Source organism: Microtus oregoni, unplaced genomic scaffold (assembly GCF_018167655.1).
Source record: "Microtus oregoni isolate MIOR12 unplaced genomic scaffold, Mior012 000036F_ref0000092, whole genome shotgun sequence".
In the NCBI taxonomy this organism is placed as follows: domain Eukaryota; kingdom Metazoa; phylum Chordata; class Mammalia; order Rodentia; family Cricetidae; genus Microtus; species Microtus oregoni.
In genome coordinates, this window is record NW_024543095.1 from 1,628,798 (window position 1) to 1,650,131 (window position 21,334).

Here is a 21,334-nt window from a genome sequence, read left to right on the forward strand (position 1 = left end):
TTTAGCTCATTCTGAGAGGCCATTTTCTCAGAGAACATTCCTTGATTACTCCACTGAAAATAGTGTCCCTGCTCTCTTAAATCTAATTGTTCTTCTATTCTTTTTTTTTCTATTTTTTTATTGAGAAAAGGAAAAAAAAAAGTTTCCCCCCTCCCAGCCTCCCATTTCCCTCCCCCTCCTCCCACCCTTCTCCCCCTCCCCCCACTCCTCTCCCCCTCCCTCTCCAGTCCAAAGAGCAGTCAGGGTTCCCTGCCCTGTGGAAAGTCCAAGGTCCTCCCCGCTGCGTCCATGTCTAGGAAGGTGAACATCCAAACTGGCTAGGCTCCCACAAAGCCAGAACATGAAGTAGGATCAAAACCAGGTGCCATTGTCCTTGGCTTCTCATCATCCCTCATTGTTTGCCATGTTCAGAGAGTCCGGTTTTATCCATGCTTTTTCAGTCATAGTCCAGCTGGCCTTGGTGAGCTCCCAATAGATCAGCCCCACTGTCTCAGTGGGTGGATGCACCCCTCGTGGTTCTGACTTCCTTGCTCATCTTCTCCCTCCTTCTGCTCCTCATTGGGACCTTGGGAGCTCAGTCCAGTGCTCCAGTGTGGGTCTCTGTCTCTATCTCCATCCATCACCAGATGAAGGTTCTATGGTGATATGCAAGATATTCGTCAGTATTGTTCTTATATTCTTAAACCACTAATTTGGCAATTAATCATGTTAATTGCTTTGTGTCTTGCATCTATTGTTGTCTCGACTTGTTATTTAAATTGTCTTGACTTTACTGTTGTGATATTTGTCTTCTGATTACAGCACAAGATTCTTGAAAAGAGACATGTCTCTATAACTCTCAGAACAATGATCTCTGAACTTTGCTAATTGCCTACCCTGTCTTTGTTTGCTTCAACGGCTATGGCATAGACGTTACACTGGATAATTTATTAACAATATAAGTTTGTTTCTCAGAATTCTGTAGGCTGGGGAGTTTAAGGTCATAAGTCTAAGTAGACTTAGAGCTCTCGAAGGCTCATTCTGCATAGATGCTCTTTGTGTATCCTCTCCTGGCATAGGACCAAAGGATAAACAGGCTTTGTCAGGCCTCTTTTATAAAGGCACTAGTCCCATTCATAGTGACCTATTTAGCTTTTGCCTCTTAATGTCAACACACTGGGGATTAGATTTTATCATATGAATTTTGGAGGGATATAATCATTCAGACTATAGTTTAGTCCAAACAATTTGGTTAAGAATCTCAATACAAAAAAAAAAGAATCTCAATACATGCATTTTATTTAATTATATTATATGTATAGATTATAAATCACATGAAATCTGAATTAAAATGGCACAGCATGAAATAAGCAATATTTACAATTTATGTTATTTCTAATATGGTATTTTTTTACCAGTCATATTTGGAAAAGACATTGAAAAAATTATGGAGGTACTAATAGAAGACATGCCAAATTAGCAACATGTGTGGACTAGTTTCCAGTCTATTTGGTAGTTATATGAAAGATTTTGTTGAAAATGGCCTGTGCTTACATTATTAGCATTACGTCCATTATAATGGAAAGCACCAGCATAAGGCATCTGGCATTGTGTGATGCTCATCCTTCCTAGGACTCTTGTCTTCAAGAGCTGGGACCCAGCTTTAGCATCAGTGTCAACCTGTATTTCCTGTAGTAAGGGGGAATTTATTCCACATTTTTAGTATTGAACCCTTCTCTCCCCGAGATTTTCGTTCTGTGGAATGATGTTGTCTGATAGGCTCTGAACACAGACTGCGTATCTCTAGCATTTTCTGTACCTGTTACAGAATGCTCAACAAGTAGTTGCAAATTTTATTTGGAAAAAGTAAATGTGTGTCTCTGATCACAAATTTCTGGAAAACCTATTTTAATAAGTTAAGAAATTCTAATGTGAAGAATGAAATACACAAGAGCAGGTTGTTTCAAACGTGATGTAAAGAGTGCTGCTGTCATTTTTCTCATCATGAGTCTTAATTCATACACATGATTCCTCTCTGTTTTATTTTACTTTTAATACAATAATAGGTTCTTGCATAAAGATCTTAACACATCTGTTGTGCTATTTATATCTATATTCAACCATTTGGTACTGATTTATAATCTTTGTGCCGTGTTGGGGGTTGAACTTGAGCCATCTCACACACGACGTAAGCAGTCTACCAGCATGGTCCTGTTTTTGGTGGCATCTTCCTAGAAGTTTGATTCTTTTGATTGTTGAGGGTGTGAAGAATAAAATTGATTTCCCTATGTCTTTGTCCCTTTACCTTGCTCAGCTTGTATCTTAATTCCAAGAGCACACCGGAAGATTAAAAAAAATTGTATATGCAAATATTCTCTCCAGATAACAAAGTTTTATTTTTCTTCCCAGCCTCTGGGCTCTCTTCCCTGTTTGTCTGTCCTGGCTGGGACCCCTAGCGCAATGGAGAATGCAGTGGTGAGAGCTGACCTCCTGTCTGCTCGTCTCAGAGGGGAGAGTATTTTGTTATAAGTTTGATGTTAGTGTAGATTTGGTTTTTGTTTGTTTGTTTTGGTGGGGGCCTCTTTATGAAATCAAAGTTATTCCTTTTTAGTTTTAGTTTACAGAGAATTTTGAAAATCATGATTTTATCACTTACTCTGTACTTATTGAGATTACTCACTTTTTCCTTTATTGTGTTAACGGAGGGAATCACTGGTGCTTATTAGAAAAGAATTAGCAGTCAGTGAGTTTGGCATTTGTTCAAAGAAATTTGTTAAACTTGGGGACTTGGTACCTCTCTTTTCTTCCTTCCTTCCTTCCTTCCTTCCTTTTTTTTTTTTTTTTTTTTTTTTTGTGAGACAGGGTCTCCATGCAGTTCTGATTGTCCTGGAACTTCATATGTGGTTCAGGCTGGCCTTGAATTTACTGAGATGGAGATTTACCTGCCTCTGCTTGCTAGTGCTGGGATTAGAGGCACAGGCCCACCGTACACTTCCTTGCTATAGATTAAAAGTAGTGTTTGAGCCGGTGGTGATGGCGCAGGTCTTTAATCCCAGCACTCAGGAGGCAGAGACAGGTGGATCTCTGTGAGTTCGAGGCCAGCCTGCTCTACAAGAGCTAGTTCCAGGACAGGCTCCAAAAGCTACGGAGAAACCCTGTCTCGAAAAACCAACAAACAAAACAAACCAAACAAACAAAAAAGTAGTGTTTGAGCCCATCATTTCTACTACAATCATTGATTTTAAATCTGACTTTTGTCAGAGGAATACCAACCAACATCTTCTACTCCATATTCTAAGGTATAGTTGAAATTTATCATTTATAAATGGAGATATTACATGGAAACTGGGAATAACAGTTGATGCCACACAAATTGGCAAACACACTTAAACACATTGAATATTTTATTTTTGTGGTGTTTAGGAAAAAACCTAGGATGAGTCACTTACTTTGGTAATGGTTATTTGGAGTTCTATTCTAGGAATTAAATGCATAATTTCCTAGTAGGTTCTAGAAATTTACCTTTTAGGTTTTAGTGGTACAGAAATATACATGTGGTGTGTCAAGGAAGTCCTGTTATTCAGTGGATAGTCCCATTTCCTGGAGAATGGTGTAAGAGATTTACTACAGTATAATGTGGCTACTTCCTTCTTACCAGTTTTAATTCACATGTTTCCTTTGAGGGGGGTGTAAACTTCACGTTGTGCAGTTTGATTTAGTTGGCTGTATGTGCAGTAACTGCATTAAAGGGCTGAGAGTCCTAGAATTGGTTTGAATACCTTTGCATTTTGTAGATTATTTAGATAGATGTTAAGGTAAGATGTCAGCCAGTTTGGATGCTATGGTCATTTTGAAGCTGATTTAGTGTGAGTAAAGCTATTGATGTTCGATTTAATCCTGAAAAAAAAAAACACTTCATTCTATAAAATTAAAACCGTGGCAAATATCAACTATCAATTACTCACTGCAGCATGTGACTCGTGCTATTTACAAGGCAATTATTGGTCTCGGAGCCTATTTTATTTCCCTGTCACCTGTTACTTAAGGTTGCCAAAGCTGAAGGCTTCCGTCTTAGCGGATGTTAAGTGTTGTTGGTGAAGCACAAACGTCATTATCTCGAAAACAGGAAGCTATGTAGGAGAACTTGCCAAGTGTGAATGAATACCCTGGAGGAGGAAACTGACGCACTCTCAGGGAAGGACCCCGAATTCATCTATTTTCCTCTTCTTAGATGCCTTAAAGAACAGAAATGATCAGACTCACTCCTTTTTTAGACAGTATTGAATTAAGTAGGTTTAGCCTTAAGTCAGAAAGCATGTTTTCTTGTATATTGCATTGTCTTAAAAATGTTGATGTTCTAAAGATTGTGAGATGCCTGTATGTATCTTGATTAATCTCCATTAATGTTTGGCCAACTAAAATTCTATGAAATACAGTGAAATCGACCATTTTCTATTTATACAGAAAAGTTAATAATTTGAATCATATCTCAATAACTAGGAATAGATTTTAAATAGTTTAAATAGTTTTAAAGAGGAATCAATAAAAATTACTTTTCACCATTTTTTTGACTTTTCATGAATAATCTGCTAACTGAATCAAGAGTATCAGCATTGTAGATCTCAAGAATCAAGTGTCAAGGACATTATTCTTTTTTATGTCATTGGTTGATGTGTGCAAATATGGTTCTTATACATATTTATAAGTGATTTTCATTAATGCATATTAATGAAATGCATATTTTATTAGATTTTAGCTAACATACAAAGTAATAGATTTTTTGATACTCTTATTACACATGTATATTTTCTAACTGAAAAATTACATTTGGGTGTGTATGTGTGTGTGCATACATGTGTATATGTGTGTGGGTGGAGCATGTCACAGTGCATGTGGAAGTCACAGGACAATCTTCAAGAGATAGATACCTACTATATTTGGTCAGGTTTGTGACAAGTGCTTTACCTCTTGAGCTGTCTTGCCAGCCCTTACACACACACACACACACACACACACACACACACACACACACACAATTGGTTATCATGTCCTCCCTTTACTTTCTGATCAAAACCTCTTTTTGGTTATCAGCACTTGCTTTGCATTGCTGGTACTTTGTTAATAGAATATCATTTGTTAAAAATGTCCACTTTGTATTTTTTCATTAATTCTAGTTGAGAGATGGCTTAGTCTGGTGATTTGTACAGTGGGCTCTGTAGTCAGACGTCTTTGGTCTGGACTACAAGCAAGTCATTTACATATTATCCAGGGGGTTCACTCATGTCTTCTCTAAATGGAAATGATTATTGTGCCCAAATTAAAAGGTTACTGTGAATGGAACTAGTTTAATTCCAGAACTAAGAATAGTGGTTGCCACTTAATGCATACCCAGTGAATGTTAGAAAAATTTTAAGCAGTTTAAATTCTGAGTTCAGTGTTTGACCTTACTAAGGGAGGGTCTTCCCCAATAATCACACATTGCTCTTCTCAAGATGGGATGAGAGCGTCTCCCAGTACCAGCAAGGCATCAGTTTTTATCATGAACAAGCTCCAGGCTTGATAGGCTGGTACATCCATTCAGCAAAGCCTTCCTCCCTCCCTCCCTCCCTCCCTCCCTCCCTCCCTCTCCCCTCCCTTCCTCCCTCCCTTTCTTCATTTATTTTTTAACATAGGGTCTCTCTATGTAGCCTTGGCCATGCTGTCTGTGTCAATCATTCTGGCTTCAAACTCACAGAAATCTGCCTATCTTTGCCTCCCAAATACTCAGATTACAGGCCTGCGCCACTATGCCTGGCTCATTCAGCAAATCCTTATCTGCATATATGCTGGTTGGAATACCCACCTAGTCACACAGTGTCCTTCCTGGACACTATTTCTAATGCCAGTGCCCCCTCTGAGAACCCGTGAGGCCTGTATGCTTCAGTGACAGTTTTTGAGTTGTGGTTATCAGTATGCATGTCGAGTGCCTAGCACTGTGGTCATTGTTTTGTTTTTTTAATGTATGTAACATTTACCAGCACTAAAGTCCTCCATTTGGATTGAGAAAACAAGCCACAGTTAGCAAACAGACACAGAACAGTTCTAGGAGGCTTGGGCTTAGATGAGACTGGGAGGCTGAGGGTACATGAAGCTTATGCTGAACATTTTCTTAAATCAAATTCGTAACTGCAGACGTTTCTGAAGTAAAGTGTTAGAAAAGTAGTAATAGGAAAAAAAACTACCTCTTCAGATGTTAGCAAGAATTCTCACTTGAGGGCTTGCGAGGTGGCTCATTGGATAAAGCTACTTGCTGCCAAACTTGACCGGAGTGCAGTCCCTGGGGCTCACATGGTAGAAGGAGAGCATCGACTCCCACAAGTTGTTCTCTGACCTCCACATGTGTGCCACGACATACCGGAGTGCACACACATGACTGTTTGCCTACACACACAATAAAAATGTAATTTTAGGTAAAAAAAAAAAAAGAGTTCCCAGTTGTAGTTCCCACTTTCAGATGTGTAGAATTGATGTCCCTTTCTTAGCTTTCCCGTGTGAGACTGTAAAGTAGCACATTTCCAGTTTCTGGAGGTGAGGTGAAGTGTGTGAAAGATGCGCTTACTGCACAGGTCTTCATCTGAAAGCACGTTTTCTTCAGCGGTGTGGTCCAGTGCCAGCTCATTCAGTTCATTTAGAGGAGGGTGCTGAGCGTTGCTCTGCGCATCAGGAACACCAGGCAGATAGACAGCCAAAGTCTACAGTCTACCGGTATTCCAGTGAGGATGAAACAGTAACAGATAAGCCAGGGACAGGAAGGAAAAAAAAAATAAAAATTCAGGGTTCTGCGATAAAGCAGGTGCTGCTCCACACTGGAAAATCAAGGGGACCCTCAGAGGAGATGAAATCCAAACTCGAGTAGCTTGGAGGGCCAAGCAAAGTCCTGGGGCACGCAGTCCAGGCAGGGGACAGCATGTGCAAGGGCACAAAAACAAGAATAGGCTGGTACAGCTAAGGAGGACATCTGAGCAGTGCAAACGGGCCACAGCAAACGGGACCAGAAGAGCAAAAGGTGATGATAACCAGTAAGAGGCAGGTAGTTCAGGGGCCTGCAAGTGGCGGCAGTTGAGTCGGTTTTTCTACCAGACGCAGAGAAGGATTTTATTTATTTTTTATTTTTTTTTGAGAAAAGAAAAAAAAAAACAAATTTCCTCCTCCTCCCAGCCTCCCATTTCCCTCCCCCTCCTCCCACCCTTCTCCCCCTCCCCCCACTCCTCTCCCCCTCCCTCTCCAGCCCAAAGAGCAGTCAGATTTCCCTGCCCTGTGGTAAGTCCTAGGTCCTCCCCCCTCCGTCCATTTCTAGGAAGGTGAACATCCAAACTGGCTAGGCTCCCACAAAGCCAGCACATTACGTAGGTTCAAAACCCCGTGCCATTGTCCTTGGCTTCTCATCAGCCCTCATTGTTCGCCATGCTCAGAGAGTCCAGTTTTATCCCATGCTTTTTCAGTCACAGTCCAGCTGGCCTTGGTGAGCTCCCAATAGATCAGCTCCACTGTCTCAGTGGGTGGGTGCTCCCCTCGTGGTCCCGACTTCTTTGCTCATGTTCTCCCTCCTTCTGCTCCTCATCGGGACCTTGGGAGCTCAGTCCAGTGCTCCAGTGTGGGTCTCTGTCTCTGTCTCCATCCATCACCAGATGAAGGTTCTATGATGATATGCAAGATATTCATCAGTATTGCTATAGGATAGGGTCATTTCAGGTTCCCTATCCTCAGCTGCCCAAGGAACTAACTGGGGACCTCGGCTTGGGCATCTGGGAGCCACTCTAGGTTCAAGTCTCTTGCCAACCCTAAGGTTGCTCCCTTAACTAAGAACCGTGCTTCCGTGCTCCCCCAGGAGAATGGGGGGAGCTTGGGGCAGAGAAGGATTTTAATCAGAAGAATCCTATTATTGAACCGACTCTGTGTTTTTTTTTTTTTTTTTTTTTTTTTTTTTTAAGTTTTTCCGAGACAGGGTTTCTCTGTAGCTTTGGAGCCTGTCCTGGCACTAGCTCTTGTAGACCAGGCTGGCCTCGAACTCACAGAGATCCACCTGCCTCTGCCTCCCGAGTGCTGGGATTAAAGGCGTGCGCCACCACCGCCCGGCCCGACTCTGTGTTTTTAAAAGATTGCTGCCTCTACAGCATAGAGCAAACAATGTGGGAAATAAAATGAGAAAGTTGGGCATGGTTGAACCGAGCCGGAGCCCACCTAGAGCTCTTCATCAGCTTCCTATGAGTCTTTTTTGTTTTGTTTTGTTTTTTGAGACAGGGTTTCTCTGTATCTTTGGAGCCTGTTCTGGAACTAGCTCTTGTAGACCAGGCTGGACTCGAACTTACAGAGATCCGCTTGCCTCTGCCTCCTGAGTGCTGGGATTAAAGGTGTGCGCACCACCATCTTTTATTCAGCTAAGAGATCAGGGCTGTGTATGTCATGCAGATGAAGCTCTCACTTGTAGAGATACCTTAGAAAACAAACCTGTAGGAGAAGCAGAGGCCATTGTCAAACCTCGTAAAGTCCTAGAGTTCTAAAACTCGCAATGTTGGGACCTGGCTGGCTGACTCAGTCCCATCTTTCACATTTGCATTTTATCTGAAATCAAGTACCACGCTTTGTGCTTTCCTGCAGATGAGTGGTATGGTGTGCCAGAGCTAGAGAAAGCATCGTACCTTTGAAGAAAGAAAGAAAACCATCTGCCGCTAGAAAAAGGCCAAAAGTGGGCTCTTTTTGTATGAACAGAGTGAAAGCTAAGAATCTATGTTTAAAATATGACCATAAAATTTCTCTGCATTTACAGTTCTTGGCACCAAGGACTAAAGACCCGTTCTGGATGATATACAAGGCTTTAAAAGTCAAGATAGACTTCTTTTCTAGAGGTACTTGAAGCACTTAGTGTTTGTTGTTAGAAAGCATGGAGGTTTTATTGTGAGATACATAATTGTCTCAGATTAGGGCTCATATATTGTCTTAGATTTCATGACCAATAAAGGCTTTCATTTTCTTCTTTTAGCCTTTTATGTATAAAAATTACTTTTTATTTACTTTATTAAGTGTTATAAATATGTGGGCTTTTCAATTTTGTTCTTAAAAATCTTTTCTCTCCCCTGGATTTCTTAAGCTGTACGTCATTGACTCCTGGACCCAACTGCGACCGATTCAAGCTGCACATTCCGTACGCTGGGGAGACGTTAAAGTGTGAGTAAACGCTGGCCGCCTTGTTCAGAATAGAGACGCAGGTTTAGCTGCTGGTAGCCCTGCTTTCCGCTTAATTTCTGCCTGTTCGTAGTGATTTCTGATACTGCCCACTAGCAGTTACTGTCTTATCTGCCATCCGGTCCTGGTTGTGTTCACAGTGAAGCAAGTGGCAGGGATTCTCTTGCAGTGGAATAGGCCCGCATAGAAACCTTAATTTTGAGGCAAGCATAACAATGCTTGTGTGTGTGTGTGTGTGTGTGTGTGTGTGTATTTTTATGGAGTGAGGGCTAAGACAAGCCCTCATTAAGGAGTCCTGACCACCTGAGTTCAATTCCTGACTCCACATGGTAGGAGAGAACTGAATCCTGCAGGTTGTCCTCTGATTTTCATGTGTGTGCTGTAGGACCCCACCCATCCCAATAAAATAAATAGAAATATAAAAAAGAAGAAAATGCCCCATTATTTAAATTACCTTAGGTAAGAATGACTGATGTTCCCATTGCTATCAAAACCTGTTGGCATAATCCTTTCTCTAAGATTCTGGGCAAGGGCAACGTGTGTCAACATGCTATGACCTTTATAGCAAGAGTTAGAAATGCAAATGGCCTTCACGGGGCAAACTGATAATATAAACAAGGAAAGCAGGCAAGTGTGGGCAGCTTGGGATGACCTGTCTCTGAGGAAACTGCTTCTGTTGCCTCAGATGGTGGAAATCAGACATTTTACATGACTTTCTTTTCTTAAAATCAGTTTTAGATATTGGCTGCTTTTCTGAAATTAAGGACATATGTTATTCAGCTTAAACTGAATATGTGTGGAGAGGGGCCTGAGTGTCTATAGTGTGTGTTTCCAACGTTGTCTGGATGACGCACAAGGTGCATGCCTGGGATTCAGGCCAGCATCTGTAACATCTGTCTGTGCTGTCTCAGCTCCTCTCTGTCACCAGCACAGCGCCGAGGCTCTTGCCTACTGTGAACGTGATAATAGCTCTGCTTCGCTAGTGTCAGTAATTGCACCCGGCCTTTTCTCTCTGAAACCTATACTTGTGAGCAGGGTATTCAAATCGATCTGTTCTTAAGAAAAGAGGAATGAAAAATGTGGGTATTAGAGATCAGATGGATGTGTGAGGGAGAAGTGCAGGCCATAAAGTGCTGAGTTTGATCCCCAGAACCCACACTGAAAAATGTTGGGCAGGGACACATGCTTACAATCCCAGTGTTGGAGACGAGACAGAGAGCAGTAGATCCCCGGGGTTTGTGGTCAGTCAGCTTAGCTTACCCGGCAAGTACCAGGCCAATGAGGGACCTAGTCTCAGAAAACAAAGTGGCTTACTCCTGAGGTATGATCCCTAAAGTTGTCCTCTGGCCTCCACATGCACTTGTGCGTTTGCTCTTGTGCTTGCACGTGTGTGTACACACACACACACACACACACACACACACGAGATGGAATGGTGGATAAACTGGAGTTTTTGGACAATTGACAATGAATTCTACCCTTATTAACCAGGAGGTACCACATCTCAGTTTTCTCTAGAATTGGTTTGTATTTATTTACCAAAAGTAACAACATTAAATGAGAAATTTAGGACAAGGTGACTATTTATTTTTTAATCATCTTGACAGTGTTTTTCTGTGTAACAGCCCTGCCTGTTCACTTTGTAGACCAGGTTGGCCTCTGGCTGGGATTAAAGGCATGTGCCACCACCGCCTGGCTATAGGTGACCCATTAACCTTGCATTATTAGACCATTCTCAGGAAGCCACAAAAGCACAAAACATTTTGCCTATGTGAAGTAGTAGACAAGATTATATTGCTACTTTTTTTTTTAAAAAAGAAATTATTAACTAAGTTTAAAAGAAATGATCAAAGTAAGTCACCCCTGCGAATGACATGGAGACTGCTGAAATCACAGAGCTAAGGAAGCATTGGTCTTCTGTCCCACATTGCCTCCCACTCCTATTTCCAGAGGAAACCATCATAATTTTAAGAAATGGTTTCAGTTTAGTTCTTCTGAGGATTCCCATTTCTCTCAGTAATATGTTTTTGCCCGTTTCCTGACTGGCCCGGTTTAGATGCTATCTTCTGACTTCCTGTCCTGCTTTCAGTATCTCTCTCTTCCTCTGCAATGGAAGTACATCATTATTATTGGTTCCTGTGTCATTTACTTTGTAGTTTAAAACTTGTACTTTTTTCTTAATCTGGGCATCAAATTCAGGGCCTTGCAAAGGCTAGAGAAAAACTTTTCCACAGTCAACATCTGTAGACCCCCCCTCCCCCCAATTCCTCAGCCCCTCCCAGGGTCACTTTAAACACTGCATCAAACAATTAAGTGAACAGTTCCAAAACTTCTTGGTAAGTTCGTGACTCAGCCTTGTTATCAGCTAGGATGATCTCTGCAGTAGTGATGAGGGCTTCGTTTATCTGGATTCCCATGAACCACAGATAATGTCTTTTGGCTTCACACTTGATGGGATAAGTCCCTGCTTCTTTCTTTTTTCCTGTGCTGCTTTCACTTGTCTTCTGTTTTTTCCTTTGCATTTTCAAGATTGATAATTTGTTGTCTATACTTGTCTCCAGGGTATTGTTGATAAATTGCACAATGACTCTTTGGGTCTGCTTCTGCATTTATTATCTTAGATTTTAATAGGCCTGTATATTAAAGATTCTTTATAATGCTGAATGATTTCTTAAGAAACAGGTAAAACATATTTTTAAAATGTGTTTTTTTTAATTGTCATTATTTTAGTATCCACAGGGAGCATATTTTATATCATCCTTTCTCTTCCTGTTACTCTACAGCAGTGGTTCTTAGCCTTCCTAACACTGTGACTCTTTAATAAATTCCTCATGTTGTGGTGACCCCAGCCATAACATTATATCATTGCCACTTCATGACTATAATTTTGCTACTGTTAAGAATTGTAGGGCTGGAGAGATGGCTCAGAGGTTAAGAGCATTGCCTGCGCTTCCAAAGGTCCTGAGTTCAATTCCCAGCAACCACATGGTGGCTCACAACCATCTGTAATGGGGTCTGGAGCCCTCTTCTGGCCTGAAGGCATACAGACAGAATATTGTATACATAATAAATAAATTAAAAAAAAAGAATTGTAAGGTAAATATCTGTGTTTTTTAGTGGTCTCAGGCAACTCCAGAGGGATCATGACCCGCATGTTGACAGCTGCTGTTCTATGGTCTTTCCTCAAACAAAACCGTCATGTATATTTAAGATAGTAGAGAACATACTGTGTAGAGCTTCTGGATAGTTGAGCAGGACTCATAAACTGTGCAAGTGCACGGTGGGCCAGCTCTTTGTGTGGGGGATCCCTAAGTGTTCAAGTGCACGGTGGGCCAGCTCTTTGTGTGGGGGATCCCTAAGTGTTCAAGTGCACGGTGGGCCAGCTCTTTGTATGGGGGACCCCTGAATGTCCTATTTTGAAGTTTAGCTATCATCAAAACAGTTTTTATCATTTTTTAAATGTGAGCTTCCTGTATTTTTTCTTTTTCCTGGGAGTACGCACTTGGCTATCGTCAGGCAGGAAGGGGTATGGACTGTTCCCTGAGGAGCTTTTAGTTACTCTCCCTGTTCACAGCTCCGTGTCTCATTCTTTCGTCTCCTCACTGGATATCTGGAAGGATGAAGCCTTCTTTCCCACCCATCAATCATGTTCTCAAATACTGTGAGAGGCAATGAGTGCTCTGTACGGTCAAGTTCCAGTTTCCATCTGCGTTTTGTTTCCCCGAAATTTGTTGAGGTTTCTCATTTACTGATTGCTATTTTCTTCTCCTCATCTTCTCATTTCTCTTGTTTTGTATTTTGAAATCTATTTTTTACTTTAATTAATAGGGGGGACTGTTAGAAGGAAGAATAAATAGCTATATAGTTAGCCTATAGTTTTTTAGGTGTATGAGTTTATGTTATACTACGATATATTTGCTGATACCCTGTATTTCCTCATTACTGTAAGATTTTCACATGAAACCTGGAATTCATCATATATTGTGTGTTCTATCAAGCTATTGTATGATATCATTACACACTAAAGACTTATTTAGCTTTTTGTATTCTCTGTAATAAATGAATAGGTGACTATTGGATAAATCTTAATAATAAAATCCCTGCCGTAATTATTGGTCATGAAGACTTTATTTATGTGACTTCATTGAATTAGAGGTATGGATGTTTTTCTTTCTGAGATTTTGTGTGTGTGCTTCATGTGTATGTATGTGTTCGTGTGTATGTGCATTTGGAGATCAGAAGTTGGCATCAGGTGTCGTCCTTGGTCACTCTTTACCTTTGTTTGTTTGATTTTTTTGAGACAGGACCTCACTCTGACTGTTCTGGGACTCACTATGTAGACCAGGGCTGGCCTTGAACTCAGAGATCTGCCTGCCTCTGACTCTTGGTGCTGGAATTAAAGGCATGTGTCATTGTGCCTGGCTGCCCACTGAACTTGGAGCACTTGGTCCTGTTGGCTAGCCAGTGAGTGCAGTGCTCAGTGTGTCCACCTTCTCAGCTCTAAGATGACGGTGTAGACTCTTGCACCTGGTTTCCCGTGTGGCTTCTGGTGGTCCAAACTCAGTCTTCATGTTTGAGTGGCAAGCACTTTATTGACTGAGCCATTTCCCAAGCTCCTTCTTTCTGAAATTGTTGGCTTTCTGTAGAAAACCTTTGGGAGGACTTGGCGAAATGCTTAGGTTTAGTGTTAGACCAGGGTGTAGCAGCAGGTACAGTGCTAGGAGGTTTCCTTAGAAGCCTAAAGGAAGATGAATTGTGAATAAATCCCTGCTAGACCTTAGAATGGTAGAGGGTTTAAGGTGCCATTTTACCTCTTGCCTTAAAAACCTATTCTAAAAAAAAAAACAAAACAAAAAACCTATTCTAATTCTCAAATTTGTACCCCCTGGCGTAGCCTACTGCTTCAGTCTAGAGGCCAAGATGAAAACCTCTATCAGTGTAGAGATGGGAATTGTTTTTCCTCATGTTTGTTTTTAAGATTCATTTTTATTGTCCTTTATTGTGTGTTCTTATGTGGGTGTATGCCGGCGACTTACCGGGGCTTGTGAGTTGCCTGACATGGGTGCTGGAAACAGAACTCAGGTCCTCTGCCATCTCTCTAGATCTGCTGAAAATGCAGTAGGCTTATCAAAATAAATGAAGTCAACTACATAACGCCTTAGTTTAGAAAATCCAAACCAGTGTACCCTTTGACCATGTAGTTAATCCACGAATAAAGAATTGTTTGAGCCATCGTTACTGATGAAGATTGAGTGCCATAGGGAATGTGGTATTTTGTTCCCGTGTCCGCCTTGTCCCAGCAGACACAAGATCTTCGCAGGTTATTTATTAGCCGAGGAGTTGTTTTTGGGGCACTGCTGTTGTTTCCACTTGCATCAGTTTGTCTGTCAGTGCTTCCGAGAACAAGGTTATTTGTTTGTATGATATTTAGGCCATGGCCATCAAGCTTCCTTTCTTTGTAACTTAACTGAAAACTATTTCCAAATTAATTATGTTTATAATATTTTAAAAAAATTAAAATTACTTCTCTCTATATGTGCATTTGTGCATGTGTGTGTGTGTGTCAGTATCCTTACTCTTGGCTAGGTGTGTATGTGGTGGTCAGAGGACAGACAACCTTTGGGGGTTTTTCTGTCCTTCCATCATGTGTCTGAGGACTGAACGTGGGCCATCAGGCTCAGTGGCTTTCACCGCTGTAAGATCTCTTGCCAGCCCATCTTCTGTAGGCTCTCCCAAACCCTTCCAGGAGGCTGGAGTTGTGGTGGGCTGATAGCGGTAGTAATGTGATTAGATCTTGCATTAACATCATTAATTATGGCGGCTCCACTCTCTGTGTAACTTGAAAGTCATGGAAATGGGTTTCCTGGGTTCGCTATAAAGAACATTCGTAGTAACCATGACTTTTTAAAGAATCAAATACTCCCTCTTGGAGTAAGATTTTGCAGGCTTATTCTCTCGGCTTTTTTTATTTCTCCATTTTAATCTTTTATTATTTCTCATAATTTTCTTTTTGAGACAAGATCTCACTTTGTAGCCCATAGTGTCCTGAAACTCACTATGTAGCCCAGGCTGGTCTTCAGCCCTCAGTGATCTCCCTTTGCCTCCTGCATGCTAGGATTACAGGTAGAAGTCACCCACTTGCTTTTTTGAACTTTTTAAGTCATTATCTTATTTTGCCTAACATCTTTTTGCAAGAAAGACTAAACCTATGTTCCTACTTGAGCAAATTTTATAATTTATGTTTATTATAGCTAAGAGATGTATTGTCATAACAGTTAATTATTACAAGATTTGTCATTAAATTCAACTTTTTATAGTCTATATAATATTAATCTTAAGCAAATACAGTTCTCATCAACAAACTCATTAATAAGTGTAGTTTGCTCAAATAAACATAGATATTTGTGAGTTTCTATAGTTTTACAGTGTCTGGAAAGCAGCTATGGCAGTAAACATAGACGCTCTTTGCTTTGAAAAATTACTTTATGTGTACAAGTGTTTTGTCTGCATGTATGTCTGCGCACCACATGCATATATGGTACCTACAGAGGGCAGAAGAGGGCATTGTAGCCCATGACACTGGAGATAGTTGTGAGTTACTGTGTGGTTGCTAGGAATCGAACCTGAGTCCTCTGAAGAGCAGCCAGTCTCTTAACCCTGAGCATCTTTCCAGCCTGAAGCTCTTTTCTGTCCAAGAAACTTAAAATGAAACTTAAGCTTATGGTAAGAGAAATGAGTATCAGAATAGATTTAGATTACACTCTATGGTAAGTTGTAGGTGAATCTTCTCTTTCTTCCCCCTTCTCCCAGCAAAGGGTAGCTGCGAACTCAGGGCTTTTTCACACTTAAAACTTGTATAAATAAGTTCCTTATGTAAAGTTTTTATATTACATTTTATTGAAAACTTGTATGTACTTTAAAATACTATTTTAGCTAAAGCTAAATCAAAGTATTTGGGATTTATAATAATTTATTTTATAAATTTTAATTCAGTGAACAGAGCCTGCTTTGTTTATTAAATTGTATGTTCAGCTCCTTGAACAGTAGATATATTCACTTAACTACTGTGGAAGGAGTGGGCACATGAGTTTGTGAACCGCAGTACTCGTAGGAGTGCTGCTCACAGTGCTGGAGAGAACGCGGTACTCTGTTCCTTGTGTCTACCTTGTCCCAGTGACACTCGGTCTTTACAGGTTCAATTCAGAAAATAGGAAGGCATGCACAGTACTTTGAAGACTGGGAGTCTGAACCCATTTCATATTTATATATTTCCCTCTCCCTCCTGAAATCAGATTAAACTAAAATAGGATGCAACTAAAATTTGTATTTCAGAATAGTCTACGTATTAGAAAACAGTACTTAGAGAAATCTGTTTCCCCCATGGACAAAGGGAACTTTGTGCAATTGATGTTAGGGATAATGAAAGACACAGGAGAGGGCTCATCTCAGGGGATTCATGAATTGATTCCTAAAGATTTCCTCACATTTAAAATTAAATAATTGAGATAAAAGTTTTCCAGAAGATTACAGTAGATTAGAAATTATTTAAGAATAATCTTAACATTAAGATTACAGTAGATTATTGTTTCCGCAGTTCTTTTAATGTGAAGAAACAACTGCTGGCTAATCGAAGAGCTGCCAACTTGTGTAAGAAATTACTGAAAGTTGTCCAAGGACAGAAATATTAATTAAAGAGAAGCCCTTGCATTTGACAGTTGTAGATGACACAAATCATACTTGCACAGAAATAGAAATATGTTTCTTCAGTGATCAAGATGATTTGAGGCAAGTGTGTGTTGAAGTCTGAGATCCTCCTGGAGTGGAAGCAGTTTCTCAGCTTTAGTTGAAAGTCATAGATGGGCCGGGGGCTTGTTATGATCAGGGTTTATAAATACATCACAGTCATTCTGCTTAGCATTTAGTTCTAGAAGTAATTATTGGATTATTTAAGAGAGAGAGGGAGAGAGGTATGTATACCCACACTGTTTATATAGGAGTATGTGTTAGTTCACATATTATTTCCAGTCTCTAGCTGGGTGTCTGACGTTTAGAGAAGCTTAGTGTTTGTGGAATGAACCGATTATATTTCTTTCTCTGGATCTAGCAATGGTGAGGTTTGATGAACAAGTGACAGGCCTTAATTCTGCAAGCTCTTTGAATCATATTGTTTATGCCACTATGAAAAGAAATTATTGAAATATTGTAAGTTATATTGAGCAAGTCTGTGGCTAGTGAATCAGTTTGTTAGCATGGGTTTCAAATTTGAAATTATCTTTTGTTTGAAATTTTTGTATTTCATACCAACAATTTATGTTAATCAGGGACTGTTTGGTTATAAGAAATCCATTGGAACCAAAATAAATGAAAGGGTTTGTTTGTCTTTATAAGGAATCAAGTGAATTTTATGGTGCCCGAGGGCAGGGAGGATAGTCCAGCCTTCCTGGGACTGGAAAAAGGGACTGGAATGCTGGTAGACACCATAGCAGCCCCTTGCCATCGGTGTCCTTGTATTTAATGTATTCTTTTGGCCCTTTATTAACCTTATGCTTTCTCCCAGATGTTTCTGAATATTGGGTAGAAATGACTTTTGGAGCCTCTTGTAGGTTACTTGATTCCAGCCATTAGAGAAGAAGTCATTGAGTCTACATTCTTGGGAAAGTAGGTCTGGTTGGCAGCTTTGGCTAAGTGTTTGAATGTCCACTTTTGATATGAACATGGCTAGAGGGCTCTAGGTTATGTTTTCTTAGTTGGTTTACTAGAGGCTAGGTTCTAGTTTTTCTTCCTGGTGTGTGTGTGTGTGTGTGTGTGTGTGTGTGTGTGTTGCATGCCCGTGAGTGTGCAGTTGTGCTGGTACCCATGCATGTAGCTGCAGGAGGACTTCTGGAGTCATTCCCTGCCACTCTCTACCTTATCCCCTTGACACAGGATCTTTCACTGAACAAGAAGCTCATTGTTTTTTTCTATTATAGGCATACTTAGCCATGCTAGACTTTTTACATGGGTGCTGGGAATTCGAACTCATTTATTTATGTTTTTAGAGCAAATACTTTTGCCCAGGAGCTATCTCCCTACCCTCTAGGAGACAATGTAAGCATAGGTAAGCATGGCCTGGGTAGGTACCCAGAGAGGTCCATTGCCCTGTTTCTAATGAAACTGTAGACATTTTCACTTCATGTTTAACAATGGAGCAATACTGTTGTTTATCATTGGAGAGGAATGATGAATATTTATTAAATCCATTTGCAACACAGTAGAGAAGTTGTGCCAAAAAATTATCTCTAAAGGGTTTGAAGTTGAAATACTTTCCCTTTGGAAGAAAAAGTCTGGAAGAAAACATGGATTATGATTTGGATAATACATCCTCCCCCATGTGCTCAGAAGAACAGTGTAAAATTTACTGTTCATTTCTAAGGATTCAGTACTGCATTACTAAATTTAAATATATAATTTTTGGAGAATTATCCTAACAAAGTGAAACCAGCTTCTGAACTGTTATTTAAATTGAATGCAGTATTCAATTAAACAGTGGTGAGAAACACTGATTTTTTAAAATATTTATTTATTTATTAAGCATACAATGTACTGCTGGCAAGGAAGGCACCAGGTCTCATTTTAGATGGTTGTGAGCCACCATGTGGTTGCTGGGAATTGAACTTGGAACCTCTGGAAGAGCAGCCAGTGCTCTTACCCTCTGAGCCATCTCTCCAGCCCCAAACACTGATGTTTTTATAGAGGTTACAAATACTGTTCCCGAAATTCGGCTTTATTGAATCTTCTCAAGTTCATCTCCAGTATTTGATCCATACCTTCTTGATGATTTGGCTTCTCTCTCTCTCTCTCTCCCTCTCTCTCTCTCTCTGCTCCCCCCCTCCCATCTTGTATACATTCACATGGGTGTATACATTTTAACCCTGCTTTAGCACCGTGGTCAGCATTGTAGCCAGTGTTGTAGGATCAGAGTGCCCATCTTCTGTTTATTGTTCTCTAAAGTCCTGCTCAGACAGCACTGTGTGGTAACATTGAGTGTCTTGGCTCTGATGGATGTTACACAGAAACTGGCCACCAAGTTGATGATGTCTGAAGGATCCAGTTATCAGTGTTGTATGGAAATTTGTGTGTCAGCTGAAAAAGATGTTGACATCACTGATTTAATATAATCCAGAAGAGTTTTGGGTTTTGCTTGCTCTGTTATTGTACCCTAAGTTCTTTAAAGCAATTGTTTTGTTTTGCACATATATGTGTATGATGTTTGTATGGAGGCACTGACGTGCCATATTGCATGGGAGGAGACCAGAGAACAACTTTATGAAGTAAACTCTCTTTTTATTTGTATATGTGTTCCAGGGATTGATTCAGGTCACCAGGTTTTCGTGACAAGTGCTTTTACCACTAACCCATTTTGCCAGCCACATACCTCTGAACTTTGTCCAAGTAACTCCAAAAGTTTGCTTATGTGGCTAGAGTTGTTGACATTTTTTATTTTTGTGTTTTTTAAGACAGGGTTTCTCTGTGTAACAGCATTGACTGTCCTGGAACTCTCTCTGTAGACCAGGCTGGTCTTGAATTCACAGGGATCTACCTGCCTCTACTTTCTGAATTCTGGGATTAAAGACATGTGCCATCATTGTCCTGCTCATTTATTTTTCAATTTTTAAAAAATTGAGTCAAAGTCTCTCTAAGTAGGTCAGGCTAGCTTTAAACTAACTCCGAAGCCTGGACAGACCTTGAACTTGCTCTTCTACCTCAGCATCCCTGATAGCCAGGACCACAGGCTCACAACTAATTTGTTCAGCTGCTGCTCTTGACATTTTTAGTTAGGCGGACAGTGTTATTTTATGAAAAATTTCTTGTGCTGTTTAAAATAAAACCTGTTTAGAAAATGTTAACTGAATAATCTTTCTTTTTTATCCCCGTGCACATTTCCCTTTAGTATTCAGTGGATCGAATCCCTTAGCCTGACATTCAAGGGCAGCCATAGACTGACATTCTAGTTTTCCATTCTTCCCTAGTTGGAGTTCAGCTAAGGAAAAGCAGGACTGATTTGCTCCTTTGTGGCTCTCAAAATTCTTGTGGTTCTTACTTGTATTGTTGCTCACTTGGGTTTGGCTTTTGTGGAGCAAACCAAGCAAGTAACAAATAGCCCATCATGTGACATTTATGTCGGTTTGCACTCACACATTTGCCACTGCAGTGGACATGTAGGTTCTTTTGTCCCCAGGGTCCCTTGTGAGGGTAATGGAACTTAACTGTTCTTACTGTGACTTGCAGTACTTGAGCTAAGTAAAAAGTTAGACACTGTGTCTTGGGACGTAGTATTCTGCAGCATGCTGAGGGGCATTGTAGTTTTCCTTGGTGGCACGGTCCATTTTACTTTTATTTTTATCTTTTAAGAAAGATTTCATTGACTTAAAGATTATTATTATCCTGCACTCAAGGTATTTTTAGAGGCTAATTAGGGAGGCAGGCCACCTTTGATTTAATGAATGGTCTAAAGTGTACTCACTGAAAAGCAAGGAAGAAGTGCTAATTTTGGGGATTAGACATTCTTGCTCCCTTAGATTTTCAGGATTCTTTTGTCTTGGTGTTCCAGACTATTTTATTTCTTGGGCTTTATGGACTATTAGAGCTATCTTAAGAATACCAGCTAATACTATCAAGTTTGTAAAATTGCTTTAGTTATAATTAGTAGTACATATATACAATGGGACTTTGATGCTGATTATAATTTAATAAGAAGCAACTGACATATAATTCCTAAACTATAAAATAATTTCATTTATACAAAGCAGGCTTACTATAATTTCACTTATCAACACAATTTTGATGTAGGAATTTATACGCTGCTATCTTAAGTCAACTTTATTGTATTATAATTTATAGTAATAAAATACGTGCATTTTAAGTGTAACACTGCATGTATTTTTGACAGTTCTGGATATCCAGATGTAGAGCATCCCAGTCCTCAAAGGTCGGTCTGCTCCCCTGCCATCTCCTTAGTACTGAACCTCTTTTCCCTGAAAGTGTGAAAGTGTTTTGCCCACTTAGAGTTTCCCAGAAGTGGAGTTATGTGCTCTTGTCCCTGGTGCACAGGTGGGTGGCTTCCTTCTCTGAGCACCTCCTCCGTACGCTGTGA

The 21,334-nt window shown here is 40.3% G+C and overlaps 1 protein-coding gene across 2 annotated transcripts in view; it reads left to right on the plus strand.

Moving 5' to 3' along the window:
* The window catches only part of Babam2 (BRISC and BRCA1 A complex member 2), a 383,311-nt gene that overhangs the window by 32,400 nt on the left and 329,577 nt on the right, over positions 1 to 21,334 (plus strand). For both annotated transcript variants that reach the window (XM_041631115.1, XM_041631116.1), the window contains exon 3: positions 9,107 to 9,183. In XM_041631115.1, the coding sequence (XP_041487049.1) occupies positions 9,107 to 9,183 (77 nt within the window). The remainder of the gene's footprint in view (positions 1 to 9,106; positions 9,184 to 21,334) is intronic.